At 42.2% G+C, this 18,942-nt stretch overlaps 1 protein-coding gene across 1 annotated transcript in view; it reads left to right on the top strand.

Annotated features, from left to right (window-relative positions):
• Positions 1-1,831: 1,831 nt before the first annotated feature.
• Positions 1,832-18,942, top strand: part of col7a1 (collagen, type VII, alpha 1) — a 54,608-nt gene continuing 37,497 nt past the window's right edge. Inside the window, exons 1-26 of the mRNA XM_041034599.1 lie at positions 1,832-2,027; positions 8,424-8,496; positions 8,642-8,822; positions 8,927-9,083; positions 9,197-9,290; positions 9,387-9,545; positions 9,704-9,861; positions 10,222-10,351; positions 10,456-10,575; positions 11,587-11,742; positions 11,961-12,080; positions 12,183-12,332; positions 14,385-14,501; positions 14,807-14,953; positions 15,133-15,258; positions 15,363-15,509; positions 15,848-15,970; positions 16,226-16,492; positions 16,650-16,793; positions 16,953-17,084; positions 17,265-17,411; positions 17,734-17,859; positions 17,957-18,106; positions 18,199-18,335; positions 18,470-18,596; positions 18,715-18,858. Coding sequence (XP_040890533.1) covers positions 8,433-8,496; positions 8,642-8,822; positions 8,927-9,083; positions 9,197-9,290; positions 9,387-9,545; positions 9,704-9,861; positions 10,222-10,351; positions 10,456-10,575; positions 11,587-11,742; positions 11,961-12,080; positions 12,183-12,332; positions 14,385-14,501; positions 14,807-14,953; positions 15,133-15,258; positions 15,363-15,509; positions 15,848-15,970; positions 16,226-16,492; positions 16,650-16,793; positions 16,953-17,084; positions 17,265-17,411; positions 17,734-17,859; positions 17,957-18,106; positions 18,199-18,335; positions 18,470-18,596; positions 18,715-18,858 — 3,523 coding nt within the window. The 5' untranslated portion in view covers positions 1,832-2,027; positions 8,424-8,432. The remainder of the gene's footprint in view (positions 2,028-8,423; positions 8,497-8,641; positions 8,823-8,926; positions 9,084-9,196; positions 9,291-9,386; positions 9,546-9,703; positions 9,862-10,221; positions 10,352-10,455; positions 10,576-11,586; positions 11,743-11,960; positions 12,081-12,182; positions 12,333-14,384; positions 14,502-14,806; positions 14,954-15,132; positions 15,259-15,362; positions 15,510-15,847; positions 15,971-16,225; positions 16,493-16,649; positions 16,794-16,952; positions 17,085-17,264; positions 17,412-17,733; positions 17,860-17,956; positions 18,107-18,198; positions 18,336-18,469; positions 18,597-18,714; positions 18,859-18,942) is intronic.

Raw genomic sequence — 18,942 nt, 5'->3', positions numbered from 1 at the left:
AATGAGATAATAGAATCAAGGAGTGTCTTGATTAGTATAGAAATTTCTATGAACGACAATAAAGTCAGGGATGAACAGTTTTATTAGGATTGTGCGCTGCACCATGGATATCTCTACCAAATGTCATGGCAATCCATCAAATAGTTGTTAAATTTAACTTTACGCCAGTGATAAGCTCACAAAACCATCAACAAACTAACAGGTCCTTGTCAGTCACACTGCACATTTATCAGTCTACTAGTCCACATTAACTGCTGCCACCTTAAAACCTCTTTGCAGTATGAATGTCTGCCGCCACCACAGTATCCAGTAACCATGACACCGCAGATGTTGTTTCTGAAACTCATCCTTGTCGGTACTGTATTGGTGTCTGCCAAAACCTTCCCACAAGGATTAAGAATCAAAAGGGAGGCACACACACTTGAGAAGGCCATGTTGAAATCCAACTCAAAATCTTTACCTTTTTGACATTTCTGACCTTCATTTGCTCCAATGACAACTTCATTTTGTGTTATACTGACGGGATAGACCTTTCCACAAAAGGTGTTTTTACGTCACCCTCAGTAATTTATTATTTTTTTTTATCAAGAAAAGTTTGTTCTGCAACCCTGCTGTAGCATCTTCCGCAGGTATATGCCACACTTGTGACATACCTGTCTGTGTTTGCAGTCACACAAAAAACTGCTACATACATTCTAATTTAAAACTCCATAACAGTTGATAGTTAACTAATACTCCAGTGGACGTGAGTTAGCCATGCACTGTAGGTTAGCCTGCTAAGCTACCGTTACTTTACCATTTGTACCACAAAGGACAAAGTTTTGAAATAAGACAAGTTTGCCAAATACCCTAATGAAATGTGACACAATTAAAAGTCTTAGAGTTGGAGCCAGAGAAAACTGATGAATAGGTATGTTTCTTTATTTGACTCCTGCTGTCAGATTGGTTCCAGATTTCTGAACAACTGCCAACATCTCTGATTTCTTCAGTGAAACCAAATGGCAGTTCAGTCTCTTTGTCAGGCTAGCAGTCAGTGTTGATGAACATTGCTATATGACCTAATGAAATGTGACTTGCTTTAAGATAATCATGCAAAACCTGCACATAAACAGAGAAAGTACTAAACTTTGTGTGGCTGGAAAAATGCGCTAGAACTCAATGCAAGCACAGTTTGGTTCAATAATGAATGAATTACTTCCACACATAGAAATTAATAAAAATCTCTTTTAACCTGGTAGTAAGAGTAAGGTCACAACTGCCCATGGGGCAAGATCAGTTGAAGCACTAAATAAACAAGAATTATTTCCACTGTCCGTTGACCTTAGAGTGAGTCAAAGGGGGTCAATTGCAGCACTGCACACTTTTGTTAAATAAATAAAAGTAAAAACTTATCATCAAATAGATAATAAAAGTGTTGCTGTAATTCTGCAGTTACAGCATTTTTAGAATTACTGTAATCAATTTTCTACCTCAAAGTAATGCAGGTGACTGTTGCCACGTGGGTTTGCTGTGAATCAAAAGCAACCAGCATGACATCACGTGACCCTGAGTTTCCTGTCATACCTGGAAAACTAACGGAATTAGTAGTGTAATGTTCCAGATCCACATTGGTTTGCCTGCAAGCAGGAGCAGGGAGGGACAAGAGGCAAGTAGAATGAGGTTGTGAAAAAAAAAAAAAAAACAGAAAGGGAGAGCTTAGGAGTCCGCTTCAGGCATCCGAACAAGTCTGGACTGTTCTTATGCTGCTTGTGCTCAGCCTGCTCTAAATGAGGCACCCTCGGGAAGAAGATATAGCGTTCCCAGACTTGACACAGTCTCCTGCAGGGATGCAGCGACACGAGTTCATTTTTTGAGCGACCGTGGAGTTGTCTTGTGCTTTTTGTCATTTTTTTTCGGTGAAGCTGTGACACTGGACACTGGGTACTGTGAGGACAGACACTGCACGGAGAGCTAAGGCTGGATATGCCACAGGTGGAAAGGTGGGGAGCGGCAGGCTGTGGCCCGGTGCGAGGAGCAGAGATCCGCAGGTAAGATGAGGCGGCGGTGGGCAGATGAAGGTTTTGTGGGGCTCTGTGGGAAGATTCATGTGTGGGAATACCGCTTGTGCTACCCGGAATTGGAGGCATGCACAATTTGCAAACTGAATTTCTGCATTTCAGACTGCAGACCCGCGACATAAGTTCATGGTTATATATAACACGCGTGGATGAAAAATTCGGAATTGGTTTATCTTGCATACATGCTGATAAGCAGTAACTCGCATTGTACGTATAGAGCTCTTACTTGAATTGTAGCCAGTACCCCACTCCTTACCCTATTGCTTTCCCTGCAGCAATTAGCCTTGACTTTGGACAAGACCGAGCAGAACATTCATCACCTCATTTTCACCCTTTCTGAAAACTGACTGGGATAAAGATAAAGATAAAGATAAAAATCAGCTGTGCAATACCCCAGAGAACCTCACAGAGGTTTTTCTAGGGTATTAGACTGAAAAAAAAATGTTATTTGATGTATTTTTAAATGAAAGAATGTATAAGCCCAACAAAACGTGCAGTTACTATCCTTTGCTCTTGCACACACTCTGACTGCATTAGTCTTCATGACAGTTGCACGAGACAAAGGGAGAGTCTACAACCATTTTGACCTCAGCTGAACTCATTTAGTGAGGGGCCATTATTACTTCTGCTATAAACCATGATGCTGCGCAGAGGAAGGGAATCTCACTCCTCCGCTTCCTCCTCTGCCTTTGTGTCTTAATTGGTTTCAATTGTCTGATCCACTTCTGAGGGCATTCATGTCTTTGCTGTGGTTTGGCTCACGCAACCGGAAAACAATCCCCTATTGACTTATCTGGATTTATGAAAATAAAGCGTCTTATTCCTTTAGCAGGACTGATTAAACTCGTCCTGTCTGCCTTACCTTCATCCTCCCACTTTCTCTTCCATCTTTTCATTCTTTGCATTGTTGCAGCCATGCTTGGTTAAGCTTTTGGCGTGCCACTCTGCTTGTGGATGTCTCTGGACAGATCCCAAGTGTGTCATCTATGGAGGACTGCTGCTGGTTACTGTGTGTTTGATGTATTTGTTGGAAACATTTTCTCTCGTGTTCACTCAGGGTTCAGGAAGAGAACATTGTTTTCAAATCTTCATCATGTTAAGAACATTGTTTTTTAGATTTTCATACTTGCCTGGTTGTAGTTTTATCAGCAATTGGGCCTCTTTGTTGGAAGATGATGCAGCTGTTAAGTCTTTTGAATAAATGTGTATATTTTGATTGTTACTGGTGCTTTAATGGTTCTTAAATTGTGTTTATATTGGATTAAAGTAGATGTAACCTCAGAGAATTTAAGTTTTTGAATGAGAAGGATAACCCATTGATGAATGCACTTATCTCTCAGATCTAGTCCATCTGGCAATTGTTAAATAGTGATACAAGGCTTGTGAAATAGTTAAATAGAAGGATAAGTTCAATGCTTCTTTTGAAACTTGTTCCAGCAAGAGGTCACGGACAATTTTCAAAAGCTGTTGTTTTTAGTACTTTTGCTTGGTTTGGGTGAATAAATGGACCGATAATCTCTTCCTATTGGCAGATGTGTGTAATGCTGTACTTGACCTGAGGCTAGAGTTCAAAGGTGACAGGATTAGTCTCCTCTGTTTTTGGCTCCCAGGCAGCCTTAGAGTAGGGCTCTTATGCTTATGCTACCAGCAGCTTGTAGATACCAAGTAGACAAAATCCTGAAGTTTGCATGACACTTTGGTAATTACAGACCCTGACTTCCTTTGACTGCTTCATCCCTTTGTCCACCTCTGTCACTCTCAGCTCCTGGAATGATGTTATGCCGAGGGGCTCTTACACAATCCTGCACTCTGTCACATTGCAGTAGCCTGTGGCCCGCCGCCCCCCTCGGAGAATGGCATCTCTACTAAAGTACAACTCTGCAATCCTGCCTGAGCTGAGCTTCCAGAAAGCACAGCCCACCCTCTGTACAGCTCTCGCTAGAAGCTCTGGGATGAATCCTAATCTCTTTTTCCTTCCTGTCCCTGAAAAGTACTTTTCCTCCTCCATCAATGCTTTTGCATGCAGGTAGTTTTTTTCCCCCCACAAAGTCCTTGATTGATTCCTGTTGAGGGTGGTTCTGAGCAGCACTTTGCTACCGTGTCATTGACCTTTTAGCCCATGTGTTTGATTGGTTGGATTCCCAGGTGGCCTATAGTGGGTGTAGCCATAACCATAAGCCATTTACTTCATCCTTTTAAAATTCCAGGTGTGGAGACCACCTTTGGAATGCGCTTAATATAGACTTGAGGAATATCTTATACTGTAATAATAAAGTTGATCAGAGGAAGTGGGTTGCTCCCACAGCTGGTGTGTGATCCACCCAGTGAGTTATTTAAGCAGTCATTTGAAAATATACTGTATACTGGCAGGGTTGTATGTAGTCATGGATTAGGTTAGAGCCTGAAAAGAAAAGTAGGGTTTGTGGGTGTGTTGTGGGAGTGGCAGGAAGAGGGAGAGAAAGGAGGAGAAATCTGTTCTTTGTGATGCTTTCAACATTCATTGCCACTTCTTTTAGTCGTCAGCTGGTGTTTATAACGGCCCTCAAATCATTAATGTTTTTAAGTCAAGATCTGTAAAGTTAGCCAAAAAATAACTACTCAGAATAGACTGTGGGTATAGAGACTGTGGTCTCAACACCTGGCTTATATAGTGAAACCAGAAATAAACATTATTTCTTTCAGTTCTGTACAGGGGAAAGAAAAACAACATGAAAGGTGAGTGAGCCGATGTGGTTTGTCAAGAGTTAATTGTACATAATTTAATTTTATAGGTGTTGAACTCTTAAAATAAGTACTTTGAATCTTGAGATCGGAGAGGGGCATTACATTTGGAACATATTAAACTTAATGCGTGTGCTGATGTTTGGGACAAAAATCTGAAACTTTTGGCTTTGTGGGCTCTGTATCTTACCAAGGGAGCAAACATTTATGGATAATTATGAGCTTCTGGCTTTAGGCAGTGTCTGAAGTTTTCATTCTTGAACAAATTAAAAGAGGACAAGGGCAACTAAATATAATGTCTAGTTTTGCTGTACTGTATGTACCTTATAACAAATAGTACTTACTCAGTATAAACCATATGAAAGTAGTCAAGTATTAAGACCAGAGCCACCCTTAAACTTTATGAGCTGTAATTGTTAAAGGAATAGTTTGTTGGGTTGGATTACAAGATTGATACCACAGTTTGCTCAGCTTTGTATGAAGACATATTGACATGTAATTTCTTGTTTATGCAATCCATACAAAACCCAGAGTGTGAAAATGTTTTGTGCATATTAAATATTTAGAGAGCTATAGAGGTGCTTCAGGGCAGATTTTGTTTCCTTCCGGCAGAGCCAGGCTAGCTGTTTCCTCTTGTTTCCAGTCTTTGTGCTAAGCTAACTGGCTGCTGGCCTTATACATACCATTCATATATGGGGCTTGTATCAATCAACAAAGTGGGAGTCCTTTTTTTTTTTCTTTTTTTTTTTTGTCTGCTGTACATATTAATCGAGCCCGTCAGAAGGTATCAACTACAGCTGTCTTTCATGTGGGCTAGTTCTGACTGAGGCCCTCTGACAGTCAGTCTGGTTTAGGTCAGTGATCCAACAAAATGCCACGCTATGAAAACGACCAAAGCCCAGATGATATTGAGGTTCTTTGCATTACTATACAGGCTCAGAAAATCACTTTTGTCTGCTGTTGTCCTGCTTCCCTCATGTATACATTTTCATCAACTTTGGTGGTTTCTCATGGCTTTGCTCCTGACATTGTTTACCCTAGCTCTACAGAGTAGATCAGAGGTTTTGCTCTTTGGCTCAACATCTGTTAGCTATTTCCAGTAGCTGCTGGGTTGTGCATCACCTCAGTGAAAAGGTGAATTTGAACAGAGGTTGTCGTGATAAGAGATGTTCCCCTTTCATAATGGATTTCCCTCGTCAGATGAAAGCTATCACCGCACTTAGCTGCAAGTGATAGTTTTGTTCATAACCCTTGAGCTGAAGTTGATGGCATTGATGTGTAAAGGTGACACAGGCCGAAATAATTTTAAAAAATCTCTTTTGGGAAAATCCTGCTTTCTTTGTGCCTCAAAGAACAGATAAGATCTGCTGCATTTTTTTCAGCATGTTTCGTTGTCCAGTAGGTTTCTGCATCTGCGGTCCAGACATATAGTAACCAAAGACAGCCACACAGAAAACAAGTTAAAAGTACTTCATGTACTAAATCTATGAGTTGGAGTTGATTATAGTAGTTTGAGGGTGCTATGGAGCATGCTGTGGAGAGTGGTGTGATCCCCTTCTGAAACAAAAAGAGGCTTGTCTGACTGCTGCTCTAATGAGGTCAAAGAGGACAGAGAGAGTGATGCGATGTATAGGCAGCACTGCATTCTTGGTTTGTCTCTCACTGCATATATTTTTATGTGTCTATGTTTGTGTCATGTATGCCCTTTTAAAAATGTAGAACTTGTGATGATAGGAAGGATGCTTGATGTCATAGAAAAAATAGACATACATGTATGTAAGCATCAGCAAATTCTTGATATGCTATGACGTACTTACAGTTAGTGTTTGAAACTGAACACCTCAAATACATTTTTTCCTGATTTTATGCAAGACACCTGTTTTTAGTCAGTATTTTACTCAGTAATGAGAAGAAACAAAGGTTTTTTTTATTTAGATGATGACTTTTATCTGCAAACAGGCAGAGGAGCCCTGCATAGTGTAAACATATGGATAATAATTGTATCTGCTTTAAATATCAGTGTTTGATTCAGGCAAGGGCCAGCATTATATATGTTTTCTCCAGCATACAGTGTGTGTCTCTGCTGTTGTTTGAAGCTTGCATACACAGAGGTCATGGATTACAGAAGCCATTTTTCATACCTATTTTTTGCTAATTTAATGATTTTTTTTCTCCTGCTTTTGCCACAGCATGCAGTAATGTACCAGAGCAAGATTTCTGTGGTTTAACTCCTGCACCACAGTTATTGAGAGCAAATGTCAGACATCCATTTAGTAACACAGCAGGGAGAAAAACTAATTTAATTTTCAATTTTTTAAAGTCAAAAAGCTTATACTTAATGTCTTAAGTATAAGCCATGAGAAAACAGTATTTTGACTGACTCTTCGGTTGGAATTCAACTCAAATCTAGTCAGAACTTGATGCTCTGATGGACCATGTGGGGAATAAATGTTAAACACAATAAGTTAAACACAATAAGTGCTACAAGGAAGGCTATATTCATGAAGAAGAATGGGTGCACAAACTGCAAAAAGGGAAACCAAGTGTCTTGGAAAGATTTGATGTTGTGCTATGATGTTTCTTGTGTTGTAGAGAACTGGAAAGCACGTAATCTTAAACTGGGTCATCTGGGTTAGGCAGTGTGGACTTTTTCTATTTGTAAAGACCATATTTTATCATTTGTATTTTATTAACTAAGTGCCAAGGTGGCAGGTCATGGTCAAGGAGAAAAAAAAGAACCAGTATCCAATGTTGATACAGTGTTTTCATGATATTTGTTCATATTTATGATCATATTTTTCCTGTGAAGACTGATGTGGCAGGTTGTGCAGGCCAGTGGACCATTTAGCAGATCAGTAGAGGCACTCCAACAAATCATCTAAACTACACTACAAGCTCTAGTTTTGGTCATTATAGTAATTTAGGAATTATTAACTGTGCCACTCCTGTGCTAATGCTCAGTGGCTCTGAGCCTGTAACATGCAAACAGAACTGGGGCCTGAAGCAGACTTGTGAAGCTAGACTGGATTAATTAAAGATACTTCACCTAGTAAACAGACAGACATTTGGAAAAGGCAGACATGTTCAAAGAAATGAGACTGGTGGGCAGGATATCAAAGATCCAAGGTGGGTCAGAACAGGCACAGGCAGGAACAATTGCTTGTACTCCAAGGCAACATAACCGATCTGACAAATAATAATAGGGCAGAACTACCTTGAACATATGCTGAGGAACAAATGACTAATGTGATGCAGCTGAACAGGAAAGTGACAAGATCAGGTAACCAGTAGAAACAGGAAATTTGATGGGAATGATTAGTAAGCAGCTGAGGGATGGCAGCGTTTCATCTAACAGAGATGGTGGAGCGCAGAGGCTGATATGACCTGGAGACTCAAGTAAGGGAGGAGGAAGGAGAAGGAGTAGCCATAACAAAAACAAGGCCCTTCAAAATCTGCAAGTGTGTATACTGTTAATTTTATGTTTTAACTACTAATTAATGGAAGAAAATAAACATTATGAACATTAACAGAAATCATTTTTAAAAAATTGCACCTAAAATCCCAACTTTGCAATTTGCTGGTTTTATAGTGAGTTTAAACTGTTTTAAACGTAATAAAAAGGTTTATCTCTTTATTTGTGTCCAGGTCGTGAAGATGTGGAGCTGGGTTTTCACTGTGACGGTCCTGCTGTCCTCCATGAAACAGGCTGAGGCTCAGGGTAAAAATAAATAAATAAATAAGTCTATTATCTTCCCAACGACCACATCAGCCCCAAGAGATCTCCTCACGTGTTTGTGTCTGTTTATATGTAGAAAGTATGTCTTTATGTGCTCACATGAATTCTCCATCACTTGTGTTTACAGGCAGGTGTAATAATGTGCAAGCAGCAGATATTGTTTTCCTGGTTGATGGGTCTTCCAGCATTGGCCGAATTAACTTCCTGCAGGTGAAGGGCTTCATGGCTGGAATCGTCAAACCATTTGCCAGCTCTGTCAGTGAGTCAGGGATACGGTTTGGGGCCGTACAGTACAGCGACACCTCCAGGTGATTGAAATTATTAAGATATAAGTCACTACTCTGTGTGAACTAACAGAAGATCGACCTGCAGGTCCAGAATAATGTATTAATGCACATTTCCCTCTCTCCAGGGTTGAATTCACCTTTACTACCTACCTAAATGGCACCGAGCTGGTCAGTGCCGTACAAAATCTAAACTACAAAGGTGGAAACACACGCACTGGTGCTGGTCTCAAGTTTGTCTCTGATAACTTCTTCAACGCAGCGAGCAGTCGGGATGTCCCGAAGGTTTGAGGAGCAACTGATCTATGATGTTTCATAATTCTATAACAATACATTTAACACAGCATTTCTTTTGTTTCTAATTCTAATTCTACCTGTGGATCCTCCTTAACTTTCAGATCGCTGTCCTCATCACAGATGGAAAGTCACAGGACAGTGTGCAAGAACCAGCACAGAAGCTGCGCAGTCAAGGAGTGCACGTTTTTGCAGTAGGTGGGTGTCTCATCTGCAGTTTCTCCTCTTCTGCTTAGAGTAGTTGGGAGTCATTTTATTTATTTATTTACTTTGCCAACTTTTTGTGTTTGTCAGGCATAAAGAGTGCAGACAGGAATGAACTGGCTCAGATCTCCTCTCAGCCCAGCAGTGATTTCACTTCCTTTGTTGGGGACTTCAAACTGCTCAACACACTTCTTCCTCTTGTGAGCCCCCAAGTGTGTTCCAAAGCAGGAGGAGTCTATGCGAGTGATGGTACGTGTGTTAGCTTAAATATCACAACCCAACATCTGTATACTACAGTTCACACAGTCAAATATGTGGAGACTATTATCTCTGTAAATGCAGACTGTAAACCTGCATTTAATTTTATCAGTGTCTCATCATGCTTTCATCCTCTCTTCTCCTCTCAGAGGCATTTTCTGGTCCATCCAACATTCAGTTTACAGGGCAGACGTCCGATTCGCTCAGGTTTCGCTGGAGTGCTGCAGGGGGGCCTGTGAGTGGCTATTTAGTCCAGTATGTGCCCCTCTCCGGCCTGGGTCAGCCTATCACGGCAGAATTGCGTCAGGTGAGTTCCCTGTGCTGGAGGATATTGTGTTTAACACATGAAACTGGGTAGCACATTCACACGACCTAGATTCAAGCAGTTAATTGCAGTTTTAGGAGCCAAAGCCAATCCTGCTTTGCGAGAGAAACACATGCCTTCAGGCTGAGTATAAGCATGTCTAATGGGTGGATCTTCTTTGTGTAGATGCTGCAGAGATTGAAGTCTGGCAGAGCAAAGAATGAAATTCCCCTCTTTTCCCTAGCAGTCATGATGAAGATAGACGAATGACATGGCTCAGCCATCTATTCCAGTCATTTCACTTTGCAAAAACTTGTTTAAGGCATGAATGTTTACAAAGATGACCTCTGTTTCTACATGCAGGAGACCGTCTCTGCTAGTCAGAGGACCTTCACTGCGCGAGAGCTGAGGTCAGGGACAGACTACCTGGTGACTGTTATCGCCCAGTACCCAAACAGTGTGGGAGAGTCTGCTTCTGCCAAGCAACGAACCAGTGAGTAAAAAAAAACAATGAAGGTCTTAAATGTCAGCTGAGTGGTATCTGCCAAAATTTTGAACTTATCACAACCAATATCTTTTTTTTTTCTCCTGTTATAGGGTCCTTGCCAGGTGTCTCCAGTCTACGGTTGGTCCAAGCAGGCTTCTTCTCTCTGACTGTGGGCTGGGATCAGCCTTCATCTCCCGTCCAGGGCTACAGACTCACCTATGGACTGCGAGGTCAGGTGTACACATATCCCTGTTTCTATTTTCTGTCTGTCTCTCATCTGACTTGTTCATCTGTGTTTTTGTGACACTTACAGGACATCAGCGACATGTCCTCTTTACAGAAAATTCAGAAACTGACACCAAAACTAATCTTGGCAGAATGGAGGGCTACAGTAAAAAATAAAGGCGGACAAAAAAGCTACAGCAAGAAAAAAAAAACACTTAACCTGTTGGTCGCAAGTTGGAAACATGTTGAGAATGTTCAGCAGTCAAAGCTGAGAATGAGGAGCTTGAGCTTCTCTAACACCGTAACTCCCTCAGGCTTTTGCTGTCAGTTAAGGATTTTTATTGGCCAGTCATTACTTAAAATATCATATACATTTTATCATCACTAGTCTTGAAATTAAATAGACAGACAAAACCTTTACTTATGTCACAGATCATCAGTAATTTTGGCCTTACATTCCTAGAGACAGGGTGTGGCATAGATCATAACAGTGTCAAAGTGTCTGGGTGTTTGATGACTCATGATTCAGGAAAGAAAAGTGGCCCCTGAGGGCTGATTTAAACAGTTTCTCCCACCAAACGTGGCAGGAGTGCCAGTCTCACACGGAGATCCACTTCTGACTAGTTAGGCTGGCACGTGTGTGTGTGAGACTATTCAAATGAGGTCAGTGTGTATCCTGTACGGATAAAGAAGTGTGATGTTTCTACCTGTTTCTGTGTCCGCTGCCTCTAGCGAGTGTGCACCTTTGACACTGAGAAACAGATATTGACAGCTGCCCAAGCACATATGGGACATGCACACAGACACAGCCTCTCTCAGAATGCTCACGACTAATCCAGCTCATTGCATTTTAAAGGCAGTAAATAAGGCTGTGAATATTATTTCTCTGCAGGTGGCAGGCTGCCATACGCGTGCATTAAGCTGAGACGAAGACACATCCATATTTTTGCAGCATATTGACTTTTGCATGCCCTTCCTGTCTGTTTCTCCTGTGTGTTGTGCGGTTGGAAGAGCAGGTCAGCCAGCGGCTCAGCTACTGGAGCAGTCTCTGTCTGCAGACTCCACATCTGTCACCTTGGAGTCACTTCAGCCTGACACAGAGTATGTCATTAGTCTCTATCCCCTGTTCCCCAGAAACTCTGCATCTCCATCCATCCTCAATGCCCGCACATGTGAGTCTACCCTGTGGCCGATTAAAACAATATTAACATTTGAACATTTTGTTGTAATGTTACAAAATGTAGGACTAATATTATTACATTACAGCATTTGTAATTGATAAAGTACATATTGTATAAAGCGACATTATCTCCTTGTGGTTTGGAATGGGTTTTGGTATGGTTAGCTAATATACTAAGTGCCTGTGTGCTCATGTTTTTGCATTTGTCAGTGCGCCTTGAGGCAGTGAAGCAGTTATCAGTGGAGACGGAGTCAGAGGGCAGTGTTCTTTTGCGGTGGAGAGGCGTCAGTGGTGCTCAGGCCTACCGTCTGGTCTGGGGACCTTTTACAGGTCAGGACAAAACAGACGACATCAAATGATTTTTCACTTCACCTATGACCTTTTTCTCTAAATTTTCATAAATGTATTGTTTTCACTTTTCTTTTCACACAGGTCGAAATGTTGAGACTGTGGAGGTTGCTGGTAACAGTGAGTCTTACACTTTGACCAGACTGCAGGCTGACACTGAGTACATCGTCACTATCATCCCGCTGTATGAGGGCAACACTGAGGGACCCGTAGCCACTGCCAGGTTCAAGATTGGTAGGTGTGCTTCCAATAGTTCTCCACAACACCAAACACCTCTTTCTGCTCTCTGCTTTTTTTTTCTCTTCCTTCTCAAAACTCACAGTTACACACACACCAAAGCAATACACTAAATGACATACTATGTTGTGTTTATTAAATTAGCAACTGCTGTAAAAGAATACTTTTTGAGTGCCCTCTGTTGTGGCCTGCCATGTATATGGACAGGAACCAAAAGGGAACAAAAAGCAGAGATGAAGAGGATAGCCATCTATCTTCCCTCCTGTTTTTCTGTCTTCTGAAAAAACCAACACATGTAACTGTTTATTTCTGTTTAGAGAACATTTCTAGTACACCTACACACTCATTATACACACACACCATCTGTCTCTCGTGAGTAATACCCATATGGTGTCACTTCGGTCGGACCAGTGTTGTTTGAATGAAGGCTGAGTCACTGCAGGGCCACTGTACTGAGCAGGGAGCTGGCAGGAATGGAGGACTAAACCATTTGTGGGCCCTAGTTCTGCTGTCAGAGTAGTGAGATGTATACTATGCTCTACATTCTGTACACGACAGTAACTTAAACTTTAGCCGAGCTTGTTTCTCTCTCTTGTTTGTTCCTGTGTAAACCAGTAGAGTTTTGCTGTGTCTGCGGTTTGTGATGTGGTTATCTGTTCCTTCTCATTTGGAAAAAATGTTTTTTTTTTTTGCTTTCAGTCAGGACCACAGTGAAAGAAGCCCTCATATTTATTTACAGATGTATCATTGACATATTCATCAGTGCCACTAAGCTTTCAAACATCAAAGTCAAGGATGTTTAACATCCTAAGGAATATGTTAAAGTCTGCAATGACATTGACAGTTCAAGTTCAGTTTTTTAATGGATAAGCGCTTCAGTTGCTCTGTATTACATTCAGCAATGCAAAAATAATGTGTTATGCATTAAAATGTTGAATTTGTTACTATATAGTCTGGATTTCAGGCATAGAAGGCACATTAGTGGGAGCCTATTACTCAGCCAGTGTAGGCTTTGTTGTTTGACCTTTGTGCTCTCTGCTGACACCTGACTCTTTCTCACTGATGTGTGTTCATCACAGTTACATTATCACAGAGAAAGTGTTTCTCTGTTTTGTCAGGCCGACCTGTGTGATGATTTGTTGCATGTAGTGACAGAGAGCATTTCTTTGAGCCAAGTCCACTACATTGGCAGCCTGAGGGCAGAGGTGTGATATTGTGTCTGACATTCAAAAGCTCCGGAGCTCTAATTTATAGCTGTCAGTGATGGAATATTATCACCTCTTCATCACAGTAGTTTGTATTATTTAACAACAGAACACCAAAGTTTTGGCATGGATATGTGCGGGGTGTGTATGTGAATATGCTAAAGTATTTTCCTGTTGCAGAAATGAATTGTGGGCTTGGAAGGGTTTCAGAGTGCCATGCATATTCATGATCACTTACTTTGTTTAGTTCCTGCCTTGTTTTGATGTTTTCACATTTCACTGGATCTCTTCTACACTTAATGTTAGGATAATTGAGAGACTAGCTGTTGCAATTATTTTCCCATCAGTCTTGTAGTTACTTGCCTTTAGCATAAGAATAAACAAAAAATACCCCTCCATCCATTATCTATACAGCTTATCTTTTTCAGAGTGGCAAGGGGGCTGGAGGTACTCCCAGCTGACATAGGACAAGAGGCAGGGTACACCATGGACAGGTTGCCAGTCTATCACAGAGCTGACACGTAGAGACAATCAACCAGTCACCCTCACATTCACACCTATGAGTCTCCATTTAACCTGCATTCCTTTGGACTGTGGGAGTCCCCGCAGGAAACCCATGCAGGTGTGGGAAGAAGAGATGTCTTTGCAGCCAGTATGAACAAAAGGAAGGATTACAGCAAAAACCCTTTCAATGTACATAGCGGTATTTCAGTATTGTTATTAAAGAGACTTGAAAGTGTGCACTTATTCTTTAACATTTTGATGGATGGATCGATGGGAAAAGAGCTTTACTTCTGACATATTAGTCAGTTACTACATATTACATAACCTTTGTTCTCCTCAGAGCGTCAGGAGCAGCAGATCCTCAGAGCCACTATCACCAGTTCCTCCTCTATCCGCCTCAACTGGCGATTCATTCAGTCCTCTCAAGGGTATCGTCTGGAGTGGCGGGAGGGGGAAGGTCAGATGTGCATGTCACACACACTCAAACATTCAGATATTGTACTAAAATGAAGCTGAATGGTAGTACATTTTTTGGTTTAATTATGTTTTTGTTAGCAAGTATCATTTGTTTCTTAATCATTATTTCAACACCGTGTGATTTGGCTCAGATACAGCCTAATATGTAAATACATGCCAGGTCTAATTTTAAGTTGCATTGTATGGAGTGCATGCCAGGGGTGTGGTTCAGCCACCACGGTTTCAGCATCATCAGCCTCCCGTCAATATTAACGCACTGATCTAGGATCATTGCTCTGTCTCCAGGGGGCCGTGTCCAGAGCCTGGCCTTTCCTAGGAGCACTACTACTTATGAGTTAACTGGCCTCCAGCCCAATACAGAATATATTGTGACCCTGTATACCCTGTTTGAGGGTCGTGAGGAAGCCACACCTGTCTCCACCACATCCAGAGGTCAGTGGAACAGCCAGGGGGCACCCTAAACTGAATTCATTTTGGATTGATTTATGGGTCATAAATGTGCTACGGTTAGATTTATATCTGAATACGTTTTCATGCAGATATCCATGCTTGAAGTTTTTTTTGTGCTTGTGTCCATTTTTCATGAGTGTCTCTATCCTTTAATGTTGCAGTGGAACAGCCAGTGGGGAGGGTGTCCAACCTCAGAGTTGTGGAGTCTCTGGGCAGTACTGTCAGACTTGGCTGGACAGGTGTAGCCGGGGCCACACAGTACCGCATCATTATCCTGAATGCAGAAGGTACAGGCACTGACTTTTTTCAGTTGTTCATGCTGATTTTGCCCAGTAATGAATGAAAACATGATTGTGGATGTGCCATCTGCCTGTGCTTCGTGTCATCTCAGAGGGAACAGAGGAAATCCAGACTATCCCTGGGAACCAAACGACCCTTGATCTCAGAGACCTGACAGTGGGCGTGTCTTATGGTGTCAGTGTCACAGCACTGGTGGGAGAAAATGAAGGAGACCCAGTCACTGTCTCCATAAAACCAGGTGAGTCGTCCAGGAACATGATGTGCTGCTGTGTGCTGCACATCAGAATTTTTCCTGTACCTGTGTTTTTCCATTCATCTGTCAATTTTCCGTGTTTCCATTTATCTGTCTGCTTCAGCATCTGGATCTCTCAGTGAAGGCAACACTGTCAAATACAGATGTCTAAATATTTGTAACTGACTTTGAAAGCCCACATCCTTGAATGGACTTCTTGGTGTGCAACCTTTTTTCTGGTCCCTTTGTTGCCCTCCAAGTGAAATACTCAGGCTCTTGCTTTTGTAAAAAGAGTTAAACCCTGAATTTTTGTCACATGAAGCATTGTTTTCCCTCCATTTCAGAGCAAGGTGCTGGCAGAGTGACTAACCTAAGAGTTACAAACGCAAACAGCCGAAGAATTCGAATTGCCTGGACAGGTGTTGCTGGGGCAACAGGGTACAGGGTTACTTGGAGACAGGGCAGCAGTAAGTGTTATGTGTTGTAAGGATTTTGAGAGTTTATCCTTTTGAATGGTGTTTTCATTGTATTTTTATTTGTATTTATCTTGTGCATCTTGTACATTTAAGATTTTTTTGGTCTTACCTCTTGATCCTTTAAAAGAAGACAGCAGCAGACTTTGAGGCTGGCTTTGAAGTTTTATGTCTTCTCTCTATTTTTGGCCTGTTGTCAGTTTTTTTTTATGTGCATGACATTATATTCCTTTATGTTCTGCATTGCAGGTGGGGAGCGATCCCGTCTTCTGGGGGCGGAGGCCACGGCCTTCACTATAGAAGGCTTGCAACCAGATGAGGCGCTGGTTATTGGTGTTGCAGCTGTTGCTGATCAACGCGTTGGAGAGGTGGTCACACTGTCTGCTCGGACTAATCCCCATAGTGGATCGGTGTCTGGACTTCGCATCATTGATGTCACATCTAAGAGGATACGCATTGCATGGTCAGCATCCTCTAGAGCAACTGGCTATAAGATCACTTGGCGCCGTAATGATGGTAAGCGATGATTGGCAGTAAATACTCAGCAATTTATAAAAATAAGATGCAGCCAAATACATGATAATCGGGTAATATAATGGAAAGATTTGTGAAGTACATGACCTCATGTACCTGTAATTTTAAATGTACCTGCCATGTGTTCTGCTTGGTGCAGGAGTTGAAACAACTCGTAACGTGGCAGCTGATGTCACTTCCTTCACCATTGATGGACTACAGTCAGATTCGTCCTACAATGTGCTAGTTTCTGCTCTCAGTGGCTCTCGAGAGGGAAGCCCTTCTACCTTGAATGTCCGAACAGGTACCACACTGAATCTGACAAATACACGTTATTTCTGTTGTTCATAGCGTCTTTTCCGGGAGAAACCAGACAATAAGTAGGGAAATGTAAAATAAAATAAATGGGAACATAAATAAGTAAGTAAGTAATGCCCAACATGTTTCCTGTCCTGACTGGCAGAATCAGATCAGTCAGTGGTTGGGACTGTGACGTCACTTCAGGTCCAAGAGACCCCTGGAAGGGTTGTCCGGGTCACTTGGGTTGGTGTGCAGGGAGCGACGGCTTATCGTGTTTCTTGGAGGAGAACAGATGGTGGGTTTATTGTGGCCTCTTGTTGTTTCATAGATCTCATAGGTGAATTTATTTTAAAGCACTCCTTTTGTTTGGCACTAAGCAATCGATAATCAAGTTGCTCCATATGCTTTATATGGTTGTTTTATGGCGGCCAGTCTGCGTTACGCTGCTTACTGTTGCGACTGTGTGCTGCTGTAGGTGGTGAAGAGAGGACCGAGCTGGTTGGAGGAGATGTGACGGCTGTGGATTTAGACCAGCTGGACCCTGGTGTTCAGTACGAGGTGCAGGTCATAGCTTTAGTTCAAAACAGAGAGGGAACCCCTGTGTCCGTCAGAGTCACCACACGTGAGTCCTGTCATGCCATATTCAGACATTTCAAGACATTTCAAGGTTCCCCACAGGCTTTGGTAACCCATAAAAATGTGTAGCTTGGCGAAAATACACAACACACTTCTGAAAATGATGGATGGATTTAAATGTACTTGACATTATTAAATAAACTGCATATTGCACATTGGAAGTCACTGAAATGTCTTTGAACTTGATCTATAATTAAGCATGGGAACACGCTCTTTTTTGTGTACAACCTTAGATGAAGTGTCGCATTAACTGTAAAAATGTGCAAATCGCTGTGTATTTTGCTAATGTTCTGTATCTGTGTGTACAGCCGGTGTCTATACCCCCCCTGCCACAACTTTACGAGTGGCAGAGGTTACCCAGAGTTCTGTGCGGCTAGACTGGATTCCAGTACCAGGAGCCACAGGATACATTCTGCGCTGGAGAGAGCAGACAGGTGAGACATGTTATTGCATGTGTTACTAAATTATTTGTTTTAGACTCGTAAATGCCTGTTCTACAGTCCTATCATTTTAACTGTTCCTATTTCTCAGATATTGGTCAAGGTGTGTCTGTTTCGCTGCCTGCTACATCCAGCTCTTACCAGGTGACTGGGCTGCGTTTGGGCCGTCTATATCGTTTTAGTGTGCAGCCCACCTTTGAAAATCGATTGGGAAGAGAGGCATCTGTAGAGGAACGCACAGGTAGGACACTAAGACATGCCTTGTCATATACTTACCAAACCTCTGACACCCTCTGACATCTTACTTACCCTTACAAACCTCTCTGTTCTCAGTGTGTGTGGGCGGGCGTCTGGATGTGGTGTTTCTGGTGCCGGCATCTACAGACCGGATTACCCTTGCAAGACCTCTGCGCGACCTCCTCACAAGCGCAGCGGGGTCACTCAGCACCATTGGAGCCCTCGACTCACAGGTGCTCCTCTTGACAAATAAGTCTCAAAACGCGTCATGGAGAGTTACCAGGCTGAGAGCTGATGCAGTGTCCTGTCGTGGTAATTTGTTTAGTTGTGTACTACCAACATTTTGATTATTTTTTGCCTGTTTCAGGTGGGAGTTGTTGTATACAGTTACAGACCCAAAATATGGTTCTTGCTCAATCGCCATGGCAGATTTGACACACTGCTTCAAGAGATCCAGACCACACCCTTTGACGAGAGCCCAGGGAATAACATTGGTCAGTTTTTCTTCTTCTGATAGATTTCCTTCATTTTCTAAACTTATTAAACTTTTTTTTTCTGGAGCTGGCTGTTGTGTGTGTTAGCAGTTGTGATATTTTCTGTCTCCCTCTGCAGGCGAGGCGGTGTCCTTCACCAGACAGTACGTTCTGACCCCCTCAGCTGGACGGAGACCAGCTGTCCCTGGCGCTGTTGTCATCATCGCTGACAAAAAGTCAGCTGACAACCTCACTCTTGCAGCCAACAATCTCAGAGCTACAGGTGTGTTGGAGCAGGCCAACAAGCAGTCGCACTCTGTTCATTTGTAGAATGAAACTTAGGGTCTCAAGTCCACTTCTGAATTCA

Source organism: Toxotes jaculatrix, chromosome 3 (genome assembly GCF_017976425.1).
Source record: "Toxotes jaculatrix isolate fToxJac2 chromosome 3, fToxJac2.pri, whole genome shotgun sequence".
In the NCBI taxonomy this organism is placed as follows: domain Eukaryota; kingdom Metazoa; phylum Chordata; class Actinopteri; family Toxotidae; genus Toxotes; species Toxotes jaculatrix.
This window is presented reverse-complemented; position numbering and strand designations above follow the sequence as displayed.